At 47.4% G+C, this 27681-nt stretch overlaps 2 protein-coding genes across 2 annotated transcripts in view; both read left to right on the forward strand.

Moving 5' to 3' along the window:
* Window positions 1–361: 361 nt before the first annotated feature.
* On the forward strand, window positions 362–2725 carry NAIF1 (nuclear apoptosis inducing factor 1). Its single transcript, XM_082492792.1, has 2 exons — window positions 362–1064; window positions 1746–2725. The coding sequence occupies exons 1-2, from the start codon at window positions 554–556 to the stop codon at window positions 2207–2209; spliced, it is 975 nt and encodes a 324-aa protein (XP_082348918.1). The 5' UTR covers window positions 362–553; the 3' UTR covers window positions 2210–2725.
* Window positions 2726–12212: 9487 nt separating this feature from the next.
* The window catches only part of EEIG1 (estrogen-induced osteoclastogenesis regulator 1), a gene marked incomplete at its 5' end in the record, with an annotated part of 31642 nt that continues 16173 nt past the window's right edge, over window positions 12213–27681 (forward strand). The window contains one exon of the mRNA XM_082492735.1: window positions 12213–12358. Coding sequence (XP_082348861.1) covers window positions 12213–12358 — 146 coding nt within the window. The remainder of the gene's footprint in view (window positions 12359–27681) is intronic.

Raw genomic sequence — 27681 nt, forward strand, 5'->3', positions numbered from 1 at the left:
AGCAGGGGCCGCCCTGCGTTGAAGTACCCAATGGAATTAGAGCGGGGAAATTGATGGGCGGGCCCAGCCCCTCGCAGGCCTCACGCAGGCCCAGTGGCCTGAGACAAGCGGCGAGGCGGGGCCGTCTCGGCACCCCCTGATGGGCAGTGCGGTTGACCAATGACAGCGCGGCGCTGCCGGCGGGAGGCGAGACCTCCGCCTGACGGGCAGGCGGGCTGCCCAATCAGACGAGGCAGGAAAGGGGGCTGATTCTGGAAGCCATTACGCCAGTGTCGCAGGGTGGAGGCCGTTGAGCGGGGTTTGCTGGGTGGCTGCGGTACGCAATTTGCGTATCGTTGGCGGTGCCAAGGGGGGAGCGGTGGGGGGGACGGACACCTCCGGGCCCTGAGGGGCCTCGGGCCCCCCCTATTGTCCCCGGCCCCGGGGGGTGAGCAGGGCTGGGGGGGCCCTGCCGCCCCTCGGCCCTGCCCAGCCTCCCCCAGGACCCCCTGGGCCCGGCCAGGCACCCCTGGCCTGCAGGTGTCCCCCAGTGCCCCCTCCTTGGTGCCCCCCCATGGCCATGGCGTCGCCCCCGGCGCCCCCAGCCAAGAAGCGGAAGATGAACTTCTCGGAGCGGGAGGTGGAGATCATCGTGGAGGAGCTGGAGCGAGGCAAGCACCTCCTCATCAACCACTTCAACGCGGGCGTGCCCCTGGCCGCCAAGGCCGCTGCCTGGCACGACATCCTGCGCCGCGTCAACGCCGTCGCCACCTGCCACCGCGAGCTGCCCGAGGTCAAGAAGAAATGGTCTGACCTCAAGACCGAGGTGCGACGCAAAGTGGCCCAAGTCCGGGCTGCCATGGAAGGGGGAAGCGAGAGCCAAAACGGCAATGGCAACGGGGCGGAGAGCGAAGACCCAACAGGTGCTGCGACCGCCCCGGTTATCCTCACCCCCATGCAGCAACGCATCTGCAACCTGCTGGGAGAAGCCACCATCATCAGTTTGCCGAGTGGGGACTGCAGCGCAGGTGACGGGACCGAGATACCCATCACCGCGTCAGCCACCACGGTCACCCTGACCCAGAGTGAGTGCTGCGCCTGCTGAAGATGCTCTGTGCTGAATTTGGAAGGTCATACGGGGGGCCCTCACACGCGCCCATGAGGAGGCCCTGATCCCTGTGCGGGGAAAGCCCCAGCAAAAAGAAACCCCTGTGTCTCTGTAATGAAAACGCCATTCCCAGTATGTCCTCGTGCTGTGGGGGAGTGGCTGCAAGATAAGCACGTACTGAAAGTCAGCTTTGATAGCTGAGCTTGGCCTTAAGAACAAGGAAAACAAGTATCCTTCGCATCTTGCATATTGTTCAGTCCCCCTCTCTGGGAACAAAAGCAGGGGGAGAAACATCTCCCAAGGCTGATTTCCCAGTCTGCCTCAAAGAGTGGCTGCCTGACAAGTGCCATTCTGGGCCTTGTCTTTGCCCTTGTGTCAGTCGGGTAATGCTGCTTGGAAAGACTGTTCTGAGCTGGAGGTTGAGAAATTATTTTGTCTAGACAGATAAGGCATGCCCTATCGCTTTGGACTGTACAGCCTAGACGGAAGCTCAAATGAGGGTGGAGTAGACTTAAATAGGTCATTTTGTGCACTGCTGTTCATTGTATGTTATCTCACTGAACAGGCAGTATTGCTGTGATAGTCATTGAATAGACCTGTAGATAAAAATCCCTGTATCACAGCTACTTCTTACCCCCTTTCTGTCCTTTGTTCTCAGTTCCTGCAGAGACAACCTACCACAGTCTGGAGGATGGAGTCGTGGAGTACTGCACAACAGAAGCCCCCACCACAGTCACCGCCGAAGCACCCTTGGAGATGATGGCACATCAACATGAAGTGTCTGCAAAACCCCAGGAGCTGAAAAGCCGGATTGCTCTGAACTCAGCCAAGCTCTTGCAGGAGCAGCGAGTGACCAATTTGCACGTGAAGGAGATTGCCCAGCACCTGGAGCAGCAGAACGACTTGCTTCAGATGATTCGTCGCTCCCAAGAGGTGCAGGCATGCGCCCAGGAGCGACAGGCACAAGCCATGGAAGGAACACAGGCAGCACTGAGTGCCCTCATCCAGGTCCTCCGCCCCATGATTAAGGACTTCCGTCGATTTTTGCAGAGCAATACACCCAGTCCGTCAGTCACCGCTGACCCCAGCCAGACGGGGCAGCAAGATGGCATGATCCAGTGAAAGAGAAACAGTGATGGGATATCTTTCTTGGAAAAAAACTGCCCATGCTGCCAGTGAACACAGGGAGCGAGGGGTGCTAGCTCTTGTCAATGTGAAAAGGCTCGCCTTGGAGTCTTGCTGAGCCTAAACAGCTTTCTTTCTCTGCTAATCTCATGCTAATCTCCTTTTCAGACTCGTCATACAGAACCATAGCAGGATGTGTAATAAACCAGGAACTTAACAGTGGTTGCTTTAGTTCCTCAAACAATAGTTTTATTAAAAAAAAGACAGTTATTTTTTTATTTCTGTTTGGAAAATACTCTCCTAAGTATGACACCTCTCTCTTTCTCTCTCTCTGTCAAGATCTATAGCCTTTAACTGACTTCTAACGTGGAGAGTGTTGTTGCGATATCGCAGTACTGCAGCTGCCAAGGTACAGTTATCATAAACAGTGGTGAATGCATTTCTGTCTCTTGCTGAAAGCGTTTACTGGAAATGTGGTACCGGATGTGGTACAACCTTTTCTCTGCACTGAGAGTTATGGATACAGCTCTTGCAGCGTGACATCCAGCCAATGCAGACAACCAGCACCAAGCCTACATACAGTTTAAATCCCACCCATGTTCCCCAAGGATATAAATGGGATTAAAATAGTGCATCCACCTAATGTTCTATCTGCATGCAGTCATGAAATCTCACTATATACTTGGCAGATGTGAGGAAAATTTCGTGTCTTTGTTACCAGATACTGTCCTGGGATATGTATCGGAAGCAACGTACTGCCTGTCTCAGCATAGTTAATACACAAGGGCCTGGATGAGTTTCACTCGGGTGTAACAGGTGAAACTCCATCTCTGTCTCATCTGCATAGTTTGTCATCACCACAATACCTTCATCCATCAAAATGGACCTGGACTACAGAGCTTCAGCCACGCAGTAATTCCCAACTTTGAGGTCTACTTTGAGGAGTTTGTTAGCCACTGATTTAATTGAGTCAATTTTGGAGCATTATTTGGTTCTGCTGGTGGCGGTGGTATTTGTTCTGTACTTCTTAGGAGCTGGAAGTGACGAGTACAGCTGTTCTTTGTTAGTCTGCTAGCTGGCTTCGAGTGGCATTCTGAGAAAAGGGTCTGAAGTTCACCTCACTATTTTCTTAACATTATACAGGGTAAAACAACATTGCAGCCACTTTTCTCTTCTTTGAGGTGTTCAGGCTGTGGGGCTTGGTCCTCAGTGAGAAAGCTGTGTTTCACGGGATGGTGCATGTGATTCTTACAGACTTGCAGTAACTTCATAAACATTTAGATGAAAAGCTCCACTTGTACATGTATGGAAGCAAACTTAAAAAAAAAAAAAAAAAAGAAGGAAGCATAACAACTTCTCCCCGTACCTTGCAAAGTGTTTCACATTTAACAGGCCTGTTGCTTGCCAGATACTGTTTTGAAATGGAACTTTTTCACAGCTGGTATTTGCGTGCTGTTAAGTCTCCTTTAAGGCTGAGAAGTAGTGAGCAAGGACTGATGAGGGAGTGAATTTGCACAATCAAATTAAAACTTTACACAGCCTTTTATGGGAGGATGCTGGTGGTGGACCTCTGCATAGAGCAGTGGGTGAAGCAGCCACCGTTGCCCATGTTTGGCCTTTACTCATCTCCTCTTGTCTGCAAGTCTGATGGGGGAGAAAAGGAGAGCATGGTGAGAAGGGTTCAGCCCCGGAAGGCTCCTGACCCTTTGGCACTGACATCTCTGTGCTGAGTCACAGCGGCATCAGCTGCGTCTTCCTGCCTTGTCCAGCATCTCACCACGTGAGTAACATTCACCTGACTCTTCCTCTCAGACTTCGTGGAATCAAATCAATTGCTCGATTGAAATTTATTTTTAAAGTGAAAAATATGTCATATGTGTTGGTTTACCTCGTTTGTGTAATGATATCTCCTTTACAAATATGAATTTTAATAAAAAAATGTTTTGGGTAAACAGGCTGTTTCAGTTCATCAGCATGTTCCTGGGCAAAAGTGAGTTCATGCCAATAAGTTTGCAACGCAGAATCCTCCCTGAGAAAGAGCCAAAGCAAGCTGTGAACAGCCATGTGTCATGGTAGCTTTTTCTCCTGTTTGTGAACTTTGTGGCTTTGTATTTACATAATTATGGTCTTTTTTTTTTCAAATAACAGCTTTTACAGCCTTACCTTGGAGCACTAGTTATTCCACTGTGTGTGACAGATTACCAAAATACACTAATCTCCCAACTGCTCAGAAGATGCCACAATAGCCTAAAATAATGGATGAAGTACCAGCCTTTGGCTTTAAATTGCAATGTGCATTTTTTCAGTGACTAAGCACTTAAGCTGTGTTACTGTTTCATAGGAGTAAACGTGTTGCCCTTGGAACCACCTATTTTTCTTGTCTTTTCAGGATAAATATAGGGCTTAGTCAAGCCAGCAGTATTCAGGTGCAAGTTTGCGTACACATTTTTGTCTCATTAAAAAGATGTAGCAACATTTTAAATACAGGGTGAGCATTGTGATGAGGGGCTTGGTTGTTGCTCACAACGAGGTCATCAAACTTGGAGAGGGAGAGAGAAAAGTGTCAAAACTAGGAGGAGGAGCTAAGCAGGGCACTTACAGGGTGAACATATATGCAGGGTATTCAGCTGAACAGGGAACTGGTACCCAAACAGAACAAAAGCTGAGGAGTAACATCAACAGATATTCATTTGTGCTCCTCTACTGTTCTTTTTGTACCTCGAGATTTGTATTCAGCATCCAGAGTGGGAAAGAGCCACGCAGGGATGTTCTGCCGCAGGGTGGTGAGGTGAGGGCAAGCAGCCAGGCGGCGAGCGGCATCCTTTGTAGATAAGTTTGGTTGGGGACTCTTGGTGGGTCAGAAGATGAATTTTGCAGCAATTAAAGGCAGCAGCCAAGCTGCCTGCAGCACCGCTAGCTGCTTCAGGAGCAAAACTCCGGTTGTGATGTGTGCAGCTCAGGCACAGCTTTCCAGGAGATGGCACTGCACAACGGGGCAAGGCACAGGGCTCCCACGACGCAGCAAAGTACTGCCCAGAATCTGGCACTGGCACACCCAGAAATGACCCTTGTCCAGACCTTATGTGATCCTGCTTGTTCCTCTCACTGATGAATCTTTTTAGGACTGAGAGCCCGGAAAGGAAGAAATTCAGTCGGCAGAGCTCAGGGATGAGGAATGACTGTAGCCCTAGAAAAGTCCGGATGCCTGGGAACACAAACCGGGTCCCTCTGCTTCCTGCAAACACGGGCAGAAGACACTGAGATGTCAGGGGCTCACGGCTCTCTTTGAGGTGAGTTCACTGCAGAACCAAACAGGCAGGCATAAAATTTAAAAAAAAAAAAAAAAAAAAACCACAAATTCTTTAACTGTAGGCAAAGGGACAGGTTTTAAGATTTTGTGCGCTGCCATAGCTACATCTCAGTTCTGGGAGCAGATCCTCGCCAAGGGACAGAATGATATCATCTGCATACTCACTTAAATTACATTTACCTCCTCCAGCATGTTTTTAAAGTTTGTCAAGCCTGTTTTGACAAAGGACTCTTCTGGGGTTTTGTGTGTTTTTTTCCTGTTGGCATCTGAGAGGTTATTGCCAGCAGGTACTGTCAGCACAAGTGTGGCCTGTTAAGTATGAAGCATTTAAGATTCTTTGTCTTTCTTGAAAGCATCTGAGAAGAAGCTTCACACAAATGATCAGCACAGCTTCCAGGCTGCATTTCAACAGCAGGAACAAAGCCCACATCACCTGCAAACTGGGCCCCACAAGGTGACGAACCCAAGGCAGAAGCCCGGCCCCAGCAGGGACAGTTTCTGTTACTTCCACCGTCTGGGATCCCAAATTAGAGGTTGCTGTGTCAAGTGGGAACCACAGACTTGCAGTTGTACTGCGTTTGGGGTAACAGCGGTATTTGTGGGGCTGCAGCCAGAAGCACAGAACCAGTGGGAGAGCCCATGGCCAGCAAGTCTCTTGTCCGGCAGAGCGCTGAAGGCGACACCTGGGATACAGACACAGGATAACGCTTAATAAACACAACAAGCCTCGAGGCAAAGCGGATTCCAGTCTGCAGATTTGGGAAGGGGCAAACACCTCTGTTCCATCGATAGGCCTCCCAGAAAGAAGCGGAGAGTCCTGCTGCACATTCCCAGGACGCACTGGAGCAGATATGGAAACCAGTAAACAAAAAAAGCCCGGCAGCTGGATTTTCAGGTCTGGCCACATGTTTGGGGAAAGGAATCCACCAACTCCAGATTCCTGTGCTCCCTTTGTCTCTGTGGATAACAGGATCCCTCGTCCTGGCAAGCCAGAAACCCACCAGCAGGTGTGTCCTTTGTACATCCAACAGGAAACCCAGCCTGGCACAGAAAGTGAAACAGTTCTGGCCCTTTATGATGATGAGTTCAGTTAAATATGGAACTAGTGAAAAACACAAGCAGATCAAAGTAGAGCTTGCAGCCTGTTATTAAATTAAGCTGAGAAGACGCAAGCTTGGAATAACTCCATACCATAGGATAATCCCATGCAATGGGGATAGGTACCCATTTCCCTCACTGGGTGTCCAGCAGGGGCTCACACCGCTGCTGTGTCCTGCCCCGGGGGAGCTGCACCCCTTGCCCCATTTTGGGAGCTCCCCAGCCTGGGTCTGCCCCCCAGGTCCAGGAAAGGCACCCACCACGGTGCCCGACCCGCCAGTCCCGTGCAGCCCCTCGGAGCGGGTGCATCGCAGGTGCTTGGCCACCAGCAGCGCAAAGAACACCTTTATAGCATAAAGCGTGGTGTGATAGTCTTTTCTTTTTGGATGACGAGGCTGAAAGCTCATTAAAGCTATTATAACAGACGTTACAGGTGTAACAGGAGAGCCATTACTGTGTTTACGTTGTTGCAGCAACGTGTATAATTTAGCTTTCAAACTTTAATTATTTGGCTGGTAGGACAAATGGATTAGCGTGATGATGTTTTCCAGAGGAAGACGCTGATGATGTAGTTTACAGGGCTTGATGATTTGCTCGTGTATCTGGGATTCCCCTGGGATAAGAGAGAGGATTTGATGGCTCACCAAACACATTACAGAATCTCTTTTGCTTCACCTCACTGAGTTTTGTCCCTTCTGAATTTATCTTGCCTTGTTTCTTCCCTGCTGCTTCCTCTCAGTCCTCAAAATGGGGAGGGAGGAGGCAAGAAAAGCCATCTCTGGTGCTGCTCACTCACAGTCCCAAGGCGAGCAGAGCAGAGAGATCCCAGCCCCTGGCCAGCAAGACACACCTCTGGTGACAGCAGAGGTGAGTCCCAGACTTAAGTGCAGAGCCCAAACCGATAAATTATCCCAGACTGATAAGACAATGCCCTGAGCCAGCAAAAGTTGAGGAAGTGGTGGCGGCACTGGGGAACAGCATCAGGGGAGGCTTAGGTCAGGGAGAGTATGGGGCAGGAACGTGGCTGAGGTTCACAGAGCAGAGGTGAGGTGGGCACGGAGGGGTTGAGGTCACAGAGGAGAAATCAACAGCATTTGAGTCTGGGGTAAGTGGAATCAATATATATCAGAGCGCCCTGTTCACATACACGGCCCCTTAGTGAATGGATTGGACCTGGATTGGAAAATAATATAAAGCCAGCGGGGTGGTGGATGGACAGAGATACCCTATGGCTACATCCCCTCTGCGGTGCCTCCGTGGGGCTCAGACTGACCCACACTGACACCTCTCCCAGAAGGGCACACATTCGGAGAAGCACTGTCCCTTTAAAAAATGTGAATTTGTCCAGAAATAATTATGCAGCATAAACACAGAAAAATCAACAGGGTGAATTTCGAACTAATAAAGATTTAATCTCTAAGTCATGAGACTGCGTTTGTTAGGAAAATATATGTACCCCTGAGAATTCAGCTACGGTTGTTATATTACACACTGTTCAGCAGCTCACTGGGCATTTTTCCAAATCCATTTATTTTTAACATCAGTCACATTATTCAATTAATTATAAAAACACTGAGGTTTTCAAGAGATGTTTCTGATAAAACTGCAGAGTAAATATGCGTGAGAACAGCAAGGATTAAAATCTCTGTAAACCTTAGCATTTGGGGCTGTTGCTATAAACAAGAGAAGTCCTCCGAGGAGGTTATTTATCAGAGTGAATCATACCAGATAACACACAGCCTCCTCCCACACCACAAACAGAGAGATCGTTTGTCCTTTACCTAGTGCTGGAAGCAAAAGATCGACACGTCTGTGAGCGGTATGCTCAGGGAATGAGGAGTGTGAGGGACAGGGCTGGATTCTTCAGATGCTTCCACCATTCAGGCATCCCAGCTTGGCAAGTATTAAATATTTAGCAGGCTGAGATCTTCCCAATAAACTGAGAAACAGAAAGAAAAAAAAAACACAGCCCATCTCTAGCAATGTCTCGAGGCCTTGAAGACACCAGATATCAACTGATGGAACGATTCAAGCCCTGCCTTTAAATGTAGCCCCCACAAACTCTGCTGTATGGGAAGACTGGTATCTCCTGTGTTGGTTTCACTGTAGCAATGTGAAATGTTTCCCCAGCCCAAAGTCTGTGGATTTCCTTAACCTGGTAAGCAAGAACCATAACACCACATTCAGCTTAATCCAGTTTTTTAACTTTTATCCAAGCACGTTGCTGTGTACTTCCTAGCAGATTTGTTTTTAAAGACTCAAATTGTGGTAGAACTATTTGATAGCTGATATTGTCTGCAGAAATGGCAAAGATTAAAGGCAAGGAGTCTGGGCATCAAAGCCTGGCAAAGAGACCGAGGACTCCCAGGTTTTCATCCAAGCTTTGCCAGACATGCAAATCAGCCTTGGGAAAAGTCCCTCCCGTGTAAGCCTCAGCTTCTCTGCCACAGAGATTCTTAGGCACATCCCTAACTTTAAAAAATAGGCAAATCACGTTGATGATTGCAGACTCCTTCAGGACAGGGAGAGACATTTTGTTCTGCCTGCCCTTAAACGATGGAATCCTGCCTAACCAGGGCTCCCAGCCACAGCACAGGACACAGCAGCAGCACATAATAACAGGGAGCCATTTTGATGAAGATACACGGGTAACTGGTTGCCACATCTCACACACGGAGGGTGACACTCCAGCTCCTGGCCCTGCCTCACGCTGCCCGGGGGGGGGGGGGGGAGTGCAGTGCCAGGGCCTCCTTCCCGCTGCAGGACAGCCAGCCCAGGCCCTGCTGCTCAGCCTGACTGACCCACAGCCCGCTGTGTGGCACCTGAAGGCACAGACTGAGGACAGGGTGGCCACACCACTTGAATTTATGAGGCGCTGCTGCCTGAAGAGCAGTGTGCCTGCAGCGCATGGGACATACCCATCGGAAGAGATGTCACCAGGAGCTGCTTGGGCAGAAGGTACTGGGACAAGGGGAGGGCAAGGGGTTCTAGCTATCAAGGGGCAGTGCTGAAGAGGATGTAGAAACCACGTCTGTCAGAGCTGCCTCTCCCATCACCTCGGCCAATGCAGGGACACCTCCACTGTAAGCTCCAGGGGCTCCTGCCATCCCCTCAGCCATCCTGCTCCAGCCCCGCAAACTCCAGTGCCAGCTCGGGGCTGCTCGGCCTGTGGAGGGGCTACGGGACATCCTGGGAAGCGGGAAGGCCCGAGAGACATCCCCCCCGCCTGGCAGCCACATGTCTGTCCAGGCAGCCAGGCCCCCCTCCCGCCACCCTCTCCTTCTGAGGCGACAGTGGGGCCACTGCAGAACCCCCCGCTTCCCGCCCACCCCCTCAGCCGGGAGGCGGGTGTTCCTCAAACCGGCAGCCTTCGCCTCCAATCCCCGCGCTTTCTTCCCCTCCCCGTGCCGGAGCAACCAATCAAAGTCTCGCCGTGCTCCACCCGCCTCCCAGCTGCTGGCCCAATCGAGCGGCGTCGCTCTCGTGCTCCCCTCCCCCCTCTCCGGGGAAGAGGGCGGCTGGGGGGGAGGTTACGTAGTGTCGGGTTGGTATTCTCGAAGCGCGGTGGTGGCGTTGCTCTGCCTTCTGGCTGCCTGCGGCGTTGGCGTAGTGGCCGCAGTTGGCGTAGGGCTAGCAGAGGTGGCTGTGGCGGGGAGCAGCGGTGGCTGTGGCGGCCGTGCGAGGAGAGGGCAGGAGCTGCGAGCAGGGACCGGACCGGGCCGGGACCGGGCCGCAGGTCGGTGAAGGGGGCCGGGAAGCGGGTTGAGACCTCCAGTCGGTCAGCTTGTAATTGGGGGGCCGGGAGGGGGGCTGAGACCTGGCTGCAGCTCAGTGCACGGTTCATGGGGCCAAAGCGTGGCTGCAGCCCGGCCACAACCCAGTGCATGGCCCCTGGGACTGGGAGAGGGGCTGAGACCTGGTTGCAGTTCACTCTGTGGTTGACGGGGCCAGGAGGCAGGCTGAGACCTGGCCACCATTCAGTGCGTGGCTCAGAAAGCGACCTGAGACCTGACCACAGCTTAGTGCATGGCCCAGGGGTGCCAGGGGATGGGATGCGGCCTTATCGCAGCCTGGTGTGTGGTCCACGGGGCCCAGAGGTGGGCTGAGACCTGTCTGCATCTTCGTGCGTGGTCTACAGGGCTGGAAGGCAGGCTGAGACCTGGCTGCAGCTCGGTGCAGGGGCAGAGGGGGCAGGTATGGCTCATGGAGGGGGCCAATATAGCAGAGCGGTCACCAGTCTGCCCCCTCGCTCCACTCTGAGGTGGCCACAGGAGAGCGATGCCTCTGCGGAGGTGACCGGGCCACAGCGCAGTGGGCAGAGCTGGCTGGATTCGCCCACCGCTCCCTGAGCGGGAGAGGGGCTTTAACCACACACCCGTGCAGGCAGCAGGAGCTTTGCCTGCATTGGTTTGCAGTCATTAATTCTTAGTATCGGTGAGGATTGTTTACTGCCTGGTGTTCATTACCTCGTCCCTTTTAGATGCTAATCTTGGTCTCCCTGGCTTAGGTGTTGCATAAATGTGTAATGAAATTACTTTCTCCAGCCCCAAAACTGAATCTGTGTGGGGCATGGCTTGGTGTGGACCTGGTGCCAGGGGAAGGCAGCATACTCAGTGGGCCTAGCTATTGGACAGCCGGATGACCTGATTCGGTTGTTACGCTGTGTAATCTGGAGCAGACTGCTTTTTTTTTTCTCTGTGCTGTTTTCTCCATTTATAAGATACAGGTGCTAACATTTAGGGCTAGTCGGAAAAACAGAAAAGAAACAGATTCTTGCATTTCCTGAGATGGCTTTGCTTACTCTTGTTAGATTACGTGTTAGATGGCTCTTGCTCTGTAAACTGCTTCTAAAGATGATGGGTGAGAATAGAGCAGATTTTTATTAGCTGCTTTGCAAAACAGAAATTATGAGGGGGATGACAACAGTGAAGCTTGCTCTAGGCAAAGAGGGGAAAGAGGATGTTGGGGCCAGGCTAATTGGGGCCATACCTCTTAAGACTGGTATGAGTCTGGACTGAATGTTACCCATCCAAACAGGTTTTAGGGGAGAAGGAGGAGCCCAAGACTGGCTGGGACTAATTTACTCATTTCCCTCCCAAAGGCTGACCCGAAGACCTGTATCGAGGAGTTGCACAAGAGAAGGAGATAGAAACTGGAAGCTTTCTGAATGTGCTGCCCGCAGACTTAAGGCTTCTTCAGAGACTCAAGATGACTTCCCAGGAGAGATGCTTTCTGGAGGGGTTGTGCTGAGGACTGAGCACTGCAGCTTCTAACTGGGACAGCTCCTGCTGGTCTGGAGCTGAGATCAACTTCTCTCCCTGCTTTTTCCCTTGGAGATGTTGCAGAGATTTAATCTGACCTCTTCCTCGTCACCTGAAGCCTGCCGTGGCGATGATCCCACAGCCAGATCCGACCACCAAAGAGAAGAGAATTGCGTGTTTGAAGCTGGGCCGTCGTTGTAACTGAACTGGAATTTACTCCCTGTGTGTGCTCCTGGGACGTGTGCCGTTCCTCTGCTTGTCTGTGTGTGTTTTGAGCCGCTCCTCCCTGATCTTGTTTGGAATTCCTGGGCTTTCCACGCTGAATTTGCCCATGGCTTTCCTGATGAAGAAGAAGAAATTCAAGTTTCAGACAAGTTTCACTCTAGAAGAGCTGACTGCTGTCCCCTTTGTGAATGGGGTTCTCTTCTGCAAAATCAGGCTGCTAGATGGTGGAGACTTTGCTAGCTTATCTACCAGGTAAGAAGCTGCTTGCAGACTTGCTTCCTGGCTGTGCTTCTTTCCCTGGTTATTCTTCACTTGAGCAGTTTAGCATATGGCCACCACTTGCCTACCCCTTGATGGTATTTTAATAGCTCTGTTGTAGGGCCCCACATGCCACATCATTCTCTGGAGCAGGAGAAGAACATAGCTGGAGAGCTCTAAACCTGGGTGGTGTTGGCTGATCAGAATTTTTCAGAGATGAGGGGAGGGAGTGGGAGGCCGCTCCCCTGAAATAGACTGGGGTTTGTGGATGAAATCCTCTTTTTTTTTCTTCTTTTTTCCCCCCACCTTGCCGAAGTTCTCATATGCTATTTCAGACCCTGTGCTATATTGCTTTCATGCCTGACTTGAAACACAAGTTTGTAGAAAACTGTATCTAAACAAATCAACCCTTCCCAACTTTGCTCTCCCTGTTTTTTTCTGAGTTACTGTTCTTGGTAAGAGTGGAAGTAGCTTGCTTTGCATTGCAAATTGCTGTGCAAGGGAAAACTGCTGCCTGGAGTCAAAATTGTCAGTGTTGAAGACACGTTTTATCTCCTTGAACTGATGCCATTGCATCTTCAAGTTTATAGCTGCAGTATTTTCTTTCTAATGTGGTCCGTCATATTGGGATCATTCTGCTGCACATCTTATAATGCTGTTCTGCTTTGGTGTATTGGTATTTCTCTGACTCCTTCAGGCAGGTCCATCCCCACTCCTGCTACTAATTGCTAATAAAAACTTGCTTTGTTTCCAACTATGCACATAGATTATCACTAGCAGTATGCAAACGTGAATTCCGTAACAGCCCAGACTTGCTTTCTTTCTGCCTCAAGATGTGAAGGAAGCCTTCAGTGGCTTTCAGAACTTGTTTTTTTGCTTTCCTGAGCGAGTGCTTAGTTTTAAAGGTACAGGATTAGTTTGTGCTAGCTGTTAACTGCTTTATCCCAGAGCTAAAGCCTGGTTTGGTCTGGTTTTCCTCTTTGTGGTGCTGCACACTGAACTTTCTCATCTCAGGAGACAAGATTTTATTGGGCAAGCATAAAACATTTCTGTCTTGCAAATAGAAGTGGTAGGGCATTGCTCAAAGCTTGGTTTTTCTTCCAGAAGCATAGTGCAACCTCATCTGAAGTCTGTAGAAGCTGTGGGCGTGGAACACCTCCAAAAATGGACTTTGAATTAATTTCTCTTTTGAAGAAAATCTATCAAAAGAGCTTTTCCTTACAGTGTTCTCCCCTGAGGCTAGATCCTTGGGTTTGGTGGAAGCAGCTTATCTAAGGAATTCAAACAGTATGTGAACTTGGAAAGAAATTAACCCCTGTGCTTCCTGGAGTCGTAATAAAATGAGTTGAACTGGAGGGTGTCTCAGGAAAAGCCCGTGCTGAGAAATGTCAATCTCCTTCTCCTTGTCATCCCTGAAAGCAGCTTTGAGGAGCTGTCACCGGGGTTTGCTGATGCTGCCAGCCGTTCAGGTTGCATTGGGTTGTTTTCTGAGCTGGCTGGGGTTCAACAGTTCGCTCAGCACGGTGCGTTGCAGATGTGTTCCAGCAGCGAAATCGTCTGTAACTTAAACCAAACACATACATTACTCTCAACTGGCCTGATTGCTTATAAATGAGCAAAGGAGAAGTAGGCTGTTGGGTTTGCCGCCTTTCTCCTGACCTGTCTGTACTCTAACTCAAAGCACGTGGAAACCTGTTCCTACTTGAAAAGTTTCAGGTCTCAGTGGTTTTGAGTCATTTGACCTCTTCCAAATATTTTCCTCTGTTACAGTTAGAGAAGCTTCAGGAGGGATGAATTTCCAGGAACAGTGAGAAGAGTTACTGTGTGGAGAGGCTCCCAGATCATGCCTTGGCTCTGCTCTACACTCGTCTAGTAATTTCCATGACCTTTTTGATACTCTTTGGATCTGGGAAAAGATTAAAGGGAAGGAGATGCTGTGTCCGTTTTGTGTTAGAATCTGTACATTTAGGATCTGTGATTGTTTCTCTGAAATCAACCATTTCCAGAAGCAGTTGTGTTTGAAGTTGTGATGTCTGTTAGGTCATCTTATGTGAGCCGCTTATGTAAAATTCCGGTGTTTGCTCTGCAATCGATTTGGGCTTCTTCTGCAGTCTGTGGCAATAGAAGATATGCAGCTGTGACCGAGCAGACCAGTAGCTCTTTCTGCCTATGAGTTTTCCAAGAATTGATCTGAACAAGGCATCCCATGTCATTTGGTGTCTACAAATGGAGCAAGGGGGAAAGAAGTAGGTATATGAACCCTTCATAGGACACAGTAAATCAGTTTCCTTTTTTCTCGATTAAATGACCTATGATGTGGAAAGAAGAGTGTTGTCTGAGAATAGAAGAATCTCCAGCAACAGATTTTTCAGGTTATTTACGATAGATTTACTTGGCAGCTTGTGCACGTCTGTGGCAAGAGGTGGGGATATGATATATCCAATGAATTGCTCGGTGGCACCAGGTTGATTTGACCTGTGAGCAGAGCAGAACTGGGAGGCTGTACTGCCAGCTCCCGTTGGCCTATCACAGTCCCAAGTCCAGTTCAGCCTGGGTTGCAGGTACCTGCCACAGCCTGGTGCTGTGGGTCCAGCAGGACACTTCCCAGACTGTGAGTGGCTCACACCTCCTCTGCCCAGGCTGGGACAAAGCAGCCTGGCTGGAGGGGAACCTGTCTGACATGCATTAAGACTTAACACTTTTAGGAATTCAAGGCACTCGGAAACAGGTCCAGGTCCTGTCAGCACATTTGGCTTTGGGATCTGCCTCTCTTGGGTTTTCTGGTTTGTTTTCTTTTCTTGCAGGCGGGTACTGTTTTTCCACGCTTGCTGTGATCAGGCCTTGCATTAAACCGTGGGTATTTTAGTGACTAAAGTTGCAGCTGAAAATACCCTTTTGCTCATCCTTTCCCCTCCCTTTGTAAAGTCTCCTTACACTCTGATGGGTTTTCTAGGGATAAGACTCACCCATTTCAGTTTACAATGCTCTGCGTGCAAAGCATCTATTGTCTGTGGATTTATTGCCCTCCCTTTGGATTACAGAAGTTGGTCTTCTGAAGATGCTTCTGAGACAGGTGTAGGCCAGCCAGGTGCCGTATTTCCCTGTGGAGAAGTACGGGTATGTTCCTTGAATAGTATTAATCCAGATACTTAAATAGCACAACCGCCTGTGAATTCAGTTGCCTCCTAAGTATCTTTAAAAATAGCAGGCGCAGAGCAGTAGGGATGTATTCATGGCAACCGTTTTTGTGAAGCAGATGGGTTGCTGCGTTTTGTACCAATTTGAAGCTTTTGGGGGGGTTTGTGTCTTTGTTCTTAGAGAGATGATACGATAAGCTCATCAGGAGGTTTTGGATCTGTGGATCGACGCAGGCAGGAGCCTGGATCTCCAAATGAGTGCCTAAAGCTACAGGCTGATGTAGTTCGTATGTGTATATCTTTGGGTATCATAAAAGAGGAAGACTTGATTACATTCCCACCCCTTTCTGCTTACAGTGTCAGTTAATGTTGAGTGACAGCCAGATGCTCTTTACCTCGGTGCTGATTGATTTCTGGCAGCGTGTTGGCAGCGAGTATTGCCGGTGCATGATGTGAAGGAAGTGGAAAGCCAGGTGTTATCCACAGACTCCTGACACTTCGTCCTACGTTGTTCTGTTAGTGTGCCAACAGTTTTCACTCTGGTATTTCAGGATTTGAAGGAAGGGATTGTACTCTGAAAGCCCCTGGCTGACTCTAGAGGAAAGACTGTTTTGCATGAGTTGAGCAACTTTGAGAGCATTTCCCACCTTTCTCATCTTCTGAAGGCACCTCAAACTGTATTTCTTTTGGGACCATGCTTTTCCAAGCACATGCAGCATTTCTGCTTGGCTTTCTGATCCTGGCAGTCCTGCGCCAGTTTGAACCAAAGAACACAGTTTTTTGCAGCCCAGCAGCTGTTTGCATGCAGGCTCAATCTGGGAAGAGCTGACCCCGTTAGGGTGGTCTGGCCCTGAAGTATTTCAGTGCTGTAGCCTGAACCGAGAATGTTCTTAGCCTTGCAGTGTGAAAGGCCACTTCCTGTGTTGCACGCTTGCTTTCCTCCCCTCGCCGGTGTAAAGCTGTATCCAGAAAGCCAAAGGAAATGCTGATATTTGGGGAGGCACCTTATACCAATAGCTCCCTGTGGACTGAGGTCAGCTTTTGTGTAAGTATGGCTTTGTCATCCTTATGTAGGTACAAACCTAAAGGTACTTGCTTTCCTCAGCTGGCAGGATGCAAAGCACCATTATGTCTTAGTGGTATACACAACTTTTTCACTTCTGTAGGATGTAAATAAAGGGGGAGAAGCATTGCCCTGCTAGCACATGGCTGGTGATTCAGACACCTTTGTGAAGGGATGTGCAAATCGTACCAGCTCTGAAATGCAGCTAGGTCTCAGTGCTGAGAGTTGGAAATCAACTAATTCACTGTCTTCACATAAATAGTCACTGTGCCTGATGTTGCAGGATCCTTCAGGTAACTATTTTCACTACGTTTGGCTCTTTCATACTGGAAAATTGTTAACTGGTTAATCAGAGGCTAAAGGTCTGATTCAGCCCAGTTCAGATCTAAATCTTCACCACTGTCTGCCTTAAAAGAAAGGTTAGGTAACTAAATAGTTTCTTCTAGAGTCAGCATCCCCAAGAAGGGAAGAAAAGTAGCTGTAGTGGAAGAAGAGGCTGAGTTCTGCCTCTTGATTTGAGCTGGATTGCCAGGGTCTCGTAGAGGAAGGAACTTGGTTGTGGCTCTAAACTGTTTTCCTAGTTCCATATTTTAGGGAAACGTGTGCTTGGCTTTATTATCTGCTAGAGAATGTGGTGCGATAACATGTTTGTAACAAAAGCACTTTTAAAATGTGTCTGAAAATTTAGACCTTCCATATGTATAATATATTACTAATATACACATCAAGAGAGTGAGTTTTAATGCTCCAGAGCAGCTTTACATGCTAACATCCTTCATTCCTGGCTGCAGCCTCAGGAGTGGGCTGGGGGTGTTAGCAGAGGAGGCGTTTGAATACAGCCTCTAGAAATGATTTGCAATAAAACATAAGATAGTTCAAGATAATATGAAGGCATAATACCTGCACTGCTTGCATTCTGAAATAAATATACAGAGACTAGACAGCAAAGGTGAGAAAAAGGGGTTCCATTCCAGCAGTGTAGCTAAATGTAAGTGAAAGTCATGAGAGCAGAAGCTGTGGATGAGGTTTAACCTCTGGCAAATTGAGAGTTTTGGGAAAAGTGCAAAAGTGATACACAGCACTGCAAAGTCTCCGGCACAAACCATCTTAAGCTGCGCTTTTAATTTTCAGAGCATTTCTTTCCCCTTTTCTGGGCTCTGGCTGCTACACCTGCAGGGTCCGATTGACTGCAGAGGCTTTGGGGTGGGTTGATTTACTTCATCCCGGACTTGCGTCTTCCTGTCATTGGTCACCACGTTGGAGCCTGTCACAAGACAGGCAGAATTACATTAAAACTTTCCTGCCATGGGGGCTGTATCCTGTTGAGTAAAGAACAATCTCTGTTAATGCTCTGACTCCGGTTCCGCCTGCTATTGCTCAGGCAGGGGCTGCTTTGTTGACCAGAAGCTGTAATCTAAAGCCCTGTAACTGATACACTGTGTGCACAGCATCAGTAAATATGTGTGGATACAGCCAGCTTTCAAACTTCCCCCTCATCGCCGATTCTGAACTGGCAGCTAACTTTTTGACAGCTAACTCTTAGCAACAGCCTTATCTGTGTGACTTAAGCAGCCCTTGGCTTAAAAAATTACTTATTGGGAATTAATGTTCTACTTTGAGACTGGGGCCCACTTGATTTGCAGGGTGGCAATACCATCAGCTCTGGTTGAGGATGAGGGGAGGTAGCAGAGGGTCTTCCCCCCCCTCCCTTTAAAACATATTTCTGAAATACAGAGGAAAACCTAAATGGCTTCCAGTCTGTTTATTCTTTGTGCTATTGAGCTGCCATCAGTGTTGACTCTAGCTTTGTAGCTGTATTTCTGAAGAATTCATGCATGCCTTCGGGAGCCTGTGGTCTCACTGCACAGTGGTTGGTATTTTAATAGGCCATAAGTTGCCAATGGCAAGTTGTTCTGGTCCCAGTTTCTAGATAAATGAGGTAGGTACAGATTTATTTCTTATTATTATTTTATTGCAGGAAGCTACATCTGGTAGTGTTTTGGGAAAGAACCAAGCATCTCCGTCAGATCAGAAACCTCTCTCACTTCAGGGCAAGTCTGTATGCTCGCAAGCCTGTTGGAGTGGGATGGTGAGCTCTCACAGCATCCACCTGCGCTTGGCTCTGTAAGGTCTCATCCGTGCAAGGACAGGCGGATGTGGCTCTGTGTGCAGCCTCCCTTTTTCAAACAGGATATGTTCTGCATCCTCTGTGGGCTGCTGGCTGTGCAGGGCTTGCAGCCTGCTCTGAAATGGGTTGGAAATTATTTTGTAGCTGTAGCTTGTTGTATAATAAAACAGAAGTCTTTAGGAGTTCCCTGGACCAACATTTGGATCTGCTTGTTTCTTCTCTAACAGCCTGTGACCTTGTATCAGTAATCTGTGCTGTAAAGGTGATTATTTCAGGTGGTTGGATGTGTTACCCCACCCCAGTACCAGCTGCTTACCCTGCAGGATGAGAGGCTTTTTTTTTCTTGCAGCTTATTCATAATATGCCGAGTGCACTTGCTGGGAGACACCATGCACATCGCTATCGTAACTCCGGACTTGGCATCATGATCTCTCTGGTACCATACAGTGGGACTCGGTATCTCATTTTAGTGCCTGGGTTTGAAAGGCACTTCCCACTGGACAAACAGTTGCGCCTGTGTTCACTGGATGAACAGCCTTCTTGTTTAGTGTATTTTTAATCTGATGAGCAAGAAAGGGAATTGTTCTACAGTATTCGAAATTGCTGCTTGTCGTGGAGGTCATTTTCACATGCTTCTCATGAGTCTCTCATGTAGCTCATCTGAAGGCTGAGATGAGGAAAAGATCAAGGAAATGGGATGAGGACGAAAACAAAGAGGAAGCATATGGAGACTAGAGAGTTGGGAGGAGGCAAGTGTGGAAGAGACAGGATGTTGTAGATAAGCAATAGCATATACAGACTGTATAATGGATACTTTCCCTGCAGATAGAAAGTAGCTGAGCTGGCAAGAGAGCAGGATTTTGGCTGAATTTGTAGTACTTCATTGGTGAGAGGAGACCTTGAAGGAGGTCCCATATTGTAGTAGGAGATGGGACTGAAGCTAAAAATACTTTTACTGCCGTATGCTGTATTCTAAATATGAAATGAACCCTGTCGGTTCAGCCTGAAAGTACTTGAGGTTGCTTACACGGGAGGAGGGAAGAGAGTGTATGGATTCAGGGCCCTGGAAGGGCTAGAAAGCTGCAGCACTAGTTAGTGATAGAGCTTTAGAGACCTACAGAGATCATCAGCCCTGCATGTGGTTGGTAACTAGCCTGAAATGTGCTCCCTGAAATAAGCAGCTAAAGCTAGAAAACTTTCTTTTGGGATTGCCACTTCCTAGAGCTGCGTGTTTGCCTTCATGAGGCAAGTCCCTTCTCATGCCATTCAGTGTACCAAATGTAGAAAATTAAATTTAAGGTCTTGTTTTGTGCCTTTTGGAAATTACCAAGTATTATGCTCCAGTCTGGCTTTGCAGTGGAAAAGCAGATAAAGGAACTCAGTAATAGAAAACCCTGTGAAAGGGATGTGGCCTCAGGGTTTCAGTTTGGGGTAGTCACATACCTTCGTTTTTGCTTCCAGAATAAAACTTTGTTTAAAATTACTGTGGCAAGATGTTTCACTAATGGATATTGGGTTAATAATCAACAAAGCCTCCCTCAGCCAGCTGTCACATGAAAGACTGGTCAGCACATGCCTACCTGTGCTCCTGCCTGCCGCTGGAGTTTTCGTTCCTTCTGAAATGCAAGAGGTGAGTGTGAGGAGTGCAGAATGGAGAGGCCAGAGTGAGTCCTGCCGAAAGTTTCCAATTGTTTTGTTCTCTGTCCAGTCACTTTTGTTTCCAGTCCTTAAGGGATAATCTTGCTCATCAAAATAAAAATGCAAATGGCCAGGAGAGGGGGAGGGAAAGGTTTGTCTGGAACAACTCGGGCTTAGAGAATTATTTTTTTTCCCCAGCTTTGTATCAGACTCTTTTAAGCTTTATCCACGCTTGAAACAGCAAAGGTGAGGTTGGGTGTAGTATCATTGTTTTCAGTGGATTTTTTGTTCATGTAGGTTGGGGACAGGGTTGCCAGCTTGGTTCTGTTTTCATCATGCTTTTTCCATTTCTCTTGCTAGTTCCTGTTCTTCCCATCATTGCCTGGTCTGTGCCTGTGTGTCACAGAACATGAGGGATGAATCTAGGATATTTATAATTCAGCAATCTTTCCAGATCTCTTAATGCTCCATTGCACTGGAATGGAGCAATAGTTTCAGTGTTCACACTTTGACATAGACTTGCTGTACCAGGTCAGCCCCTAGTGCAGTGTCCTGTTTCCAGCCTAAGCAATAAGGGCTGTTCAGAGGTAGTCTGCTTGCCTCTGTTACAGATTAATTATGCAGTAACCCCTCTGTAGGAAAGCTCTTTTCCTGGCTTCTGTCAGCGGCCTGTTATGTTTTATCTCATACTTCGGTAACACTAGGCAATTGCATCTGCATAAATGTTGAATTCCTTTCAAGTGCAGTACTGCTCATCTTCTGCCTTCAGTAGCCTGCAGTGCTCCTTGCCACAAGGGAAATACACTCCTCCACAACACAGAATTTCCTATAACTGTTTCTTACATTTGCTCCCTTTCTGCTTTGTTGAATACTCTTTTTCTGCTGTACAGTGAGTAGCTGATCGTACTCTGTTTGGCCCCTGCTCTCTTTAAGGTCTGTTTCTGATGTAGGTTTATAGCAATGGCTTTTCCCTCTTTCCGTCTTTGTTTGTTCTTTCAAAACAAATCTGCATGTTGACTTCCCTCCAGAAGTGATGCATACACATCTCCAATGTCATTTGCTCTCAGTAGGGCAGAATCAAGGGAGTGTGTCTGAATACAGCTGGTAGTGACAGCCACAGAGGAGCTAAAAACTCTGATCCTCAGAAACCTGCTCCTGGCAGCCAAGCAGCGGGAGCCTATGCTAACATCTCCCAGGGGCTTAACCAGCACCGACTGCTGTTGCAAAATGCAGAGCTCTCCCGTATTCTGCTTTTAACCAAGATGTAATTTATTAAATTACCGTTCTCTGATTAGAGCAAGTTGCATCATGAGGTATTGGTTTTTCTCAGAGAATTGTGTTTGTCTGGACCTGTGGCTCCAGAGGAGCAAAAGCAGCTTTAACAGCTGTGCCTCAGACCTCTTTCTCTCCCCTCCTCTGGCACTCCAGCATAACACAGAGTCTGCAACACTCCGGATTCAGGGCAAAAGGGAAGGGAGAGTTGGGACAGGCAGGGTCTAGAAATCCCAGCCCGTCACCACCAGTATGGTGACAAGTCGAGTGGGCAGAAGGCTTTACTCAGCAGCCTCTTCTAATTTGCAAACCTCTTTTGCCAAGTAGCCTTTTTGCTGATAAACCCTAACAGCGACAGATATTGATGGAGGGGATGGAGGTTCAGTGAGAACATGTTTATACCTTGTCGTTAAAACCAGTGACCTGGTTTGTACTGCTGAACGGTGCCTTTATAAATGAACCATCCTAAAACACCTGTATCCCTCATGGAATGAAAAAGCTGCTGTTAACATATAAAGGGCTTTCTCCTGGACTATAGTGCTGGTTTGGACTAAATATATACCATATAGAAGTGACTCATAGGGGAACATGTCTGAGCATGGTAGGGTGTTACCTCTTGGGTAACTAAACCTACTTTTAGCACCAGGGTTGACTTCAGGCAGCTTATTTACTGAAAGGCTCTTCAGCGTACTTGAGCCAAATTGCAGTGATGTTACATCACACAGTATTAATGAAATTATTCCAGAAATTAACTTGGCCTCATGCGCAGGTTAATTTGCACTATAAAGACTTCTCTGGTACAGCTATATTGGCAAACTCTCCTGGTTGAAACAGGGCTGATATTGGGGGAAAAAAATAGTCACTTAACTATTCTGGCATTAGTATGTCTTCACATGTTATGAACCTGCCTTAGAGGCAAAAAGATTTGTCTTGGTGTATTTCACTTGCATCAGGGATGTTGTTCCTAGTCTTGTGTCGATTCCCTTCAGGGTTTTCATTTTCCAGATTTACTATGCCAGCAAAGCCCTGGAATACTGAGTTTACCCATGTCTTGATTGCTTTCATCCAGGGATGTGGGTGTGGATGTTTTGTATGTTTGAAGGGTAGCTTTATTTTTTCTTTATAAGAGCATCTTGTTTACAAACACATCTTTCTTGAATTGTGGAGTTGTAGCCATCTCTTGTACATCTCTTGGGAGGGATGCTCTCTGAGTTCTCCATGCTGGAGTTTACATTACTGTCTTTCTTCACTAGGAGTTTAAATTTAGTCAGCAAAAGGCAAATCTGGAATCTCTCAGAATGACAGCTAACACTTACAGGATGAAGAAAGTTTACAAATATATCAGCAACAGATAATCGGTGAATCTTCGTTTTACATCTATGTCTGCCAGAAGAAAAGGCTTTCCAAGCTATACTGCATTACAGAAACACATATTGCCTCTGAAATATGGTGGGTTAATCTACCTTAATCTTGTAAGCATCTGTACAGAACAAACCTTGGAGATTTTCTGAAGCATTTGGGACCTTCTGAAGCTTTAGTTCCTCTGTCTGTTAGAACCACAGGGGAGATTTGAATTGTAATTTGTCCAAAGGGTAAATGGACCCTGGGACAGTCAGGATTTTTTTTTTTTCCTCTTTTAACACTTGTGTTTTTTACTGTGCAATCAACTTGGTGATGAGCCTGAACACCCCCTCCCTCTGCACCCTCCGTCCCCCAGTCACATGGAGGTCTCTCAGCTCAGGTTTGCTCATCTCCTGTAACTCTGGCTGACTTGGCCAGAGGCATAGGTAGGAGTTCAGGAGCCCTTCAAATTAAGTTGTTTCCATGCCTGTTTTACAAGTACAGCACATTTGATTGTTCAGCGGTCATAGTTGTGGAAAATTGGATCTGAAAGGTGTTTATGCCCAGAGTTAGACAAGTTCTTCTGAGTGTCCTGGGTGTGATCTGCAAGGTAGCCCAGTCTACTGCAGCACAGAGCAACCACTGGAACAAGAGGAACAACGCATCTGAGACAGGCTGGAGAAAGCAGAGCCAGTATCCAGCAACCTGAGTGTAGTAGGTCATGGCAGACCCAAGGGAAATCTGCAGTGCAGACCTGTTCTTACTGCTTCTGTAACTGAAATCCTGGTGAATTTGCTTGTGAGAGGAAAGCACTGGTGGTGGGCCTGGCAGCCTGGCACGTGGTTCCTTCTTGGCTAATCCAGTTCCAACGTAGTCTATCAGAACAATAGAAGTAGGAGTTGGTGTGGTGACTCAGTGAATGATCAGAGTTCAAAAAAAAAAAAAAAAAAGCAAATGCGTCTAAATGCGTCTTTCAGTGTTCAATACGTACGTTATTACAGACTTGTGTTGCAGTAACTGAGTCATCTATCCAGTTATTCCCTTCTTTACACTTAAGAGTTTGGTTGTTCTTGTGATGTTTTTGCTCCTGGCACACGTCCCTGGCCTCTGACCAAAAAGAGCTTGTGCTCTGTAGATGTGGCAAGAAGTCCTTGGATATGTGCTGCTTTGGGTTGGTCTGTCTGCAGCACGGTGTGTAACAGTAGATGTATTGCACAGCATTTACTGTTACAGTTCCTTCTTGTCCCTGTTTTCCTGATGTCCAGCTCTTCTTCACTGCTTTGACATGACAGAATGTAAATTATAAGTACCTCAAAGCAGACTGGCTCTGTTGGGCATGTTCTGTCTGTAAAGTGCCATGTACATGTCCCTTGCTGCTCTGTGGCTGAGTCTGTTAGAGTTATTTCCCGTTGCCTTCTCCCTCCTCCACCGTTACTTACCCTCCCAAAACTCATCTGACTTGTTCTATAGCTTAAGTTTTAAAGGGTCATTATTCTGTGACTTTCTTTCTCCATTTGGCACAATTTTTATTTCATTATGCAACTTCTGCTCTAGCACTTGGTCACCAGCTGCATGCAAATTTTTAATATCTTCCATTGTTTTTTATCATATTTTTAACATAGTTCATGTTAGGATGAGCTTGAAGGTTTTAAGATTTAGATGGTTTGAATGGCTGGAAATATTTTTGTGTAAAATAACCCCCAATGTCAGGTTTTAGAAGCCCTGGACGTGCTGGAGAGTGTAGCTACCCAGTGCAGTGATCTGGAGTACATGAGATGGACTGCGCTGGAAAGCTCTTGCCTATGGGACATTCTGCAGGAGGTGCAGGATTTCTGTCCCTTGTAAAAGACACGTGTCTGGATACATGTGACTGGAATCCAGACATAACTGAATTACTGCCTTTCAAAGAAGCTGTTAATACACAACCAGGAATGCTGATGTTGGAGGGTTTTCTACTGGTGATTGACTGCCACCCCCATTCTCCAGTAGGTATTATCACTCCCTGTCTTGTATTGGTGGACCTTTATCAAGATTGATCACTGCCTTGGAGGGAACTGTAATATGCAGTTCAAAAGCTGTGCTTCTGCGGAAATAATTGTCTTCTGGAAATAAAGTTAAAGCCATAAAAAGTCAATCACTTGCCTACTAGATACCGGTTTATTCCTGAGGAGAATTTCTAAGTCATTCTTTGTATCCCATTTTTGTTTCATGCTTGACTCATTGTTTTTGCTCCAATTCTTTCCTCGCCTGCCTTTCACATACTTGGTGCTGTCATCGTCGTCCCCTGTCCCCCAGTGAAACAATCTTGACTGTTTCTTAGCTTGGTTTCTCAGCTGTGGCTGAAGTTTCTTCCATTAGCTTTTTTCTTTCCTGTACAGTTGATGTTAGTCCTTTTTCCTGTATTTGTCTCTTCTCCAGTCAAATAGGCATTATGCAGACTGTGCTGTGAACTGCGTAAGTGGAATCTAGTTTCCTGAGCTGACTTTCCCGTACTCCTCCTTCCCCGGTGGCTTTTCCCTCACTTCCCCAAGTGCCAGCGAGCAGCAGGAGTGGATGGATATATAAGTCTATCTCCTGGTGTGAGGCAGAACTGAGCAAGCATGGTGAAGCCCTCCAGAAGTGTTGGAGCTTGCCTAGTTCCCCCCAAACAAGTGCTGGATCATGTGAATGCTTCATTGTGAAAGCATTAGTGTTCAAATTCGGCATTTATAGAGCCCATCCCTATCTCACCTGTGGTGTGAATGAAGAATTAAATTGATAGGTGTAAGCTGATGCCAAGAGGGAGATGTGGGTAGGTGTCCTTTTCCACCATGGGTCATCAGAATGGGTTTGCTGGGAATTTAGAAGTTAATTTTACGAGTAGGTGGTAGATGTCATGACCTTACTGCTGAACCCTTGTTTAAAACACTTGCAATGAAACATCCAAATAAGACTTGTTTCAAATGACAAAGGCTTGCTTAGTTCTCTTAGTAACACAGTCTGCATCATCTGTCTCTGAGCCATTTTTCCATCATAACTGCTAATATCTACTACACAACAACAAGCACTTGTCAGCTGGAGAATACGGGGTTGTTTGCAGTGAGCGAGACATCCAGCTCTTTGGGTTGGCAGTTGTTCTGGTCCGTGATGTAAGTCCAGTCAAAACAGAGTAACTTTATTATTGAGAGCTACTTGCAGCCCTTTGTGTTCTTCTGCTCAGGGAAGGCAAAACCCCTCCATGTAAATAACTTGCTATAAAGCACTTGTATGCATCTGGGTTAAACTGCCTTGGATTTCCATGCATCGTGTATCCAGATTTTTTTTTTTTATGATCCCATATGGCGTTCTCCAAGGAATATGGTATGTCACCTCTTGTTCTTGGGGTACGTTTCCACTGAGCTTCCCAGCACTCAGCACCTATTGCTGCATCGTGTTTGCTCCTGCTTTCTACCTGCGTTTGGCCTGTATGAGCTTGGCAACAAGATAAAAAAGATGACAGCCCTAAACATTTACTAATGTGGTACATTCCTACGCTGCCGTTTGGTGTGCTGTCTGCCAATGGTGCATCTTGTTTGCTGTTATTTCTCTCCTTTTTCTTGCCAGGCATCTGGATGGCAAAGCCTCAGAGCTGCAGTTTTCTTTAATAATACGTATGCTGCAGTGAAGTGCCCTGTCCTAAGCCCATTATTTGGGGATACCTACAGGTTCTGGATCATATATCTAAACCAGCTAATGGCTAAACGAAGGCTCACTTTCTATTTTATATATATGTGTGTGTATATATATTCGCCCACCATTGTATTTTATATGCATTATAGGCAGTGATTAGGCCCTCTGTAGCAGGACCTGCTGTGCCTGTAGGATGGTATAAATTTTGGCATGCTGTGAGCACAGTGGTGTGAATAGTGGTTACTGACCTGGGCATATTAGACAGTCAGTTTTGAAACAAGTTTTTCAGGGACTTTTCCTTGCCCTTACCAAAGGTCTCTCCTACAGTTTTGCACTAGATAACCTGGTTAAAATAGTAACTATTTTCTCTGGAGCATAAAGCAGGATTGTTCCAGGCTTTGCCAAGCTATGGGAGTGTCGGTGATCCTGCTCTAATTTAGCTGTCAAAGTGCTGGGGAGTCGATGAGGCTGTCTTAACAGTGGGTCTCTGCAGCTGAAAGCAGATATGTGTAAAGACGTGCTGTAGAAGATGCCCTTCAGATGCAATCTGCTGAAATAACTTGATTTCTTTTGTCTCTTCCTCCCTCTGTGATTGAGGGGATTGTACCTGTGTCACTGAGGTTGTGTTACCTTCCTCCCCAAAAGACCCACTGTTGGAGTGTTTCGGGATGCCTTTGAGGGCTGCTATTCAATCCATTGAACTTAAATGAATCTGAGCTGGGACTTGGCTCCTTGGCCTCTTTAAAATGGTGTTATCTTGCTTGTGCCTTACCAGATCAAGATGCTGCTTCAGTGATGTTGCGCTCCTGTGCAGTGGTGAACCAGCAAGGAGGAGGCAGAGTACTGTCTGCTGCGAGCAGGCAGGAGGATTAGTTCTGCTTGAAGGGTCTGACACAGATCCACATCTCCAAGAGGGAGGACAGTGAGCATGTGGATCAGGCATCAGAAATAGGAAAGCTTGCCCTCCCCTTTTGTGTAGATGAGGAGGAGGAAATCTGAATAAGATGCTCTTTGTGTGTGCTTATCTATATATTGTCTCATTTCGACTTAGGTTTTCCCACATCTGCTCCTGTGCATGAAACATCAGACT

The sequence above is a fragment of the Vanellus vanellus genome, assembly GCF_965231255.1.
Source record: "Vanellus vanellus genome assembly, chromosome: 18".
Lineage (NCBI taxonomy): Eukaryota > Metazoa > Chordata > Aves > Charadriiformes > Charadriidae > Vanellus > Vanellus vanellus.

Bases quoted from the DNA above. Each gene is read 5' to 3' on its own strand.
- NAIF1 (XM_082492792.1), top strand. From the start codon at position 554: ATGGCCATGGCGTCGCCCCCGGCGCCCCCAGCCAAGAAGCGGAAGATG. The intron at 1,065-1,745 runs GTGAGTGCTGCG...CTTTGTTCTCAG, and splicing joins CACGGTCACCCTGACCCAGA to TTCCTGCAGAGACAACCTAC.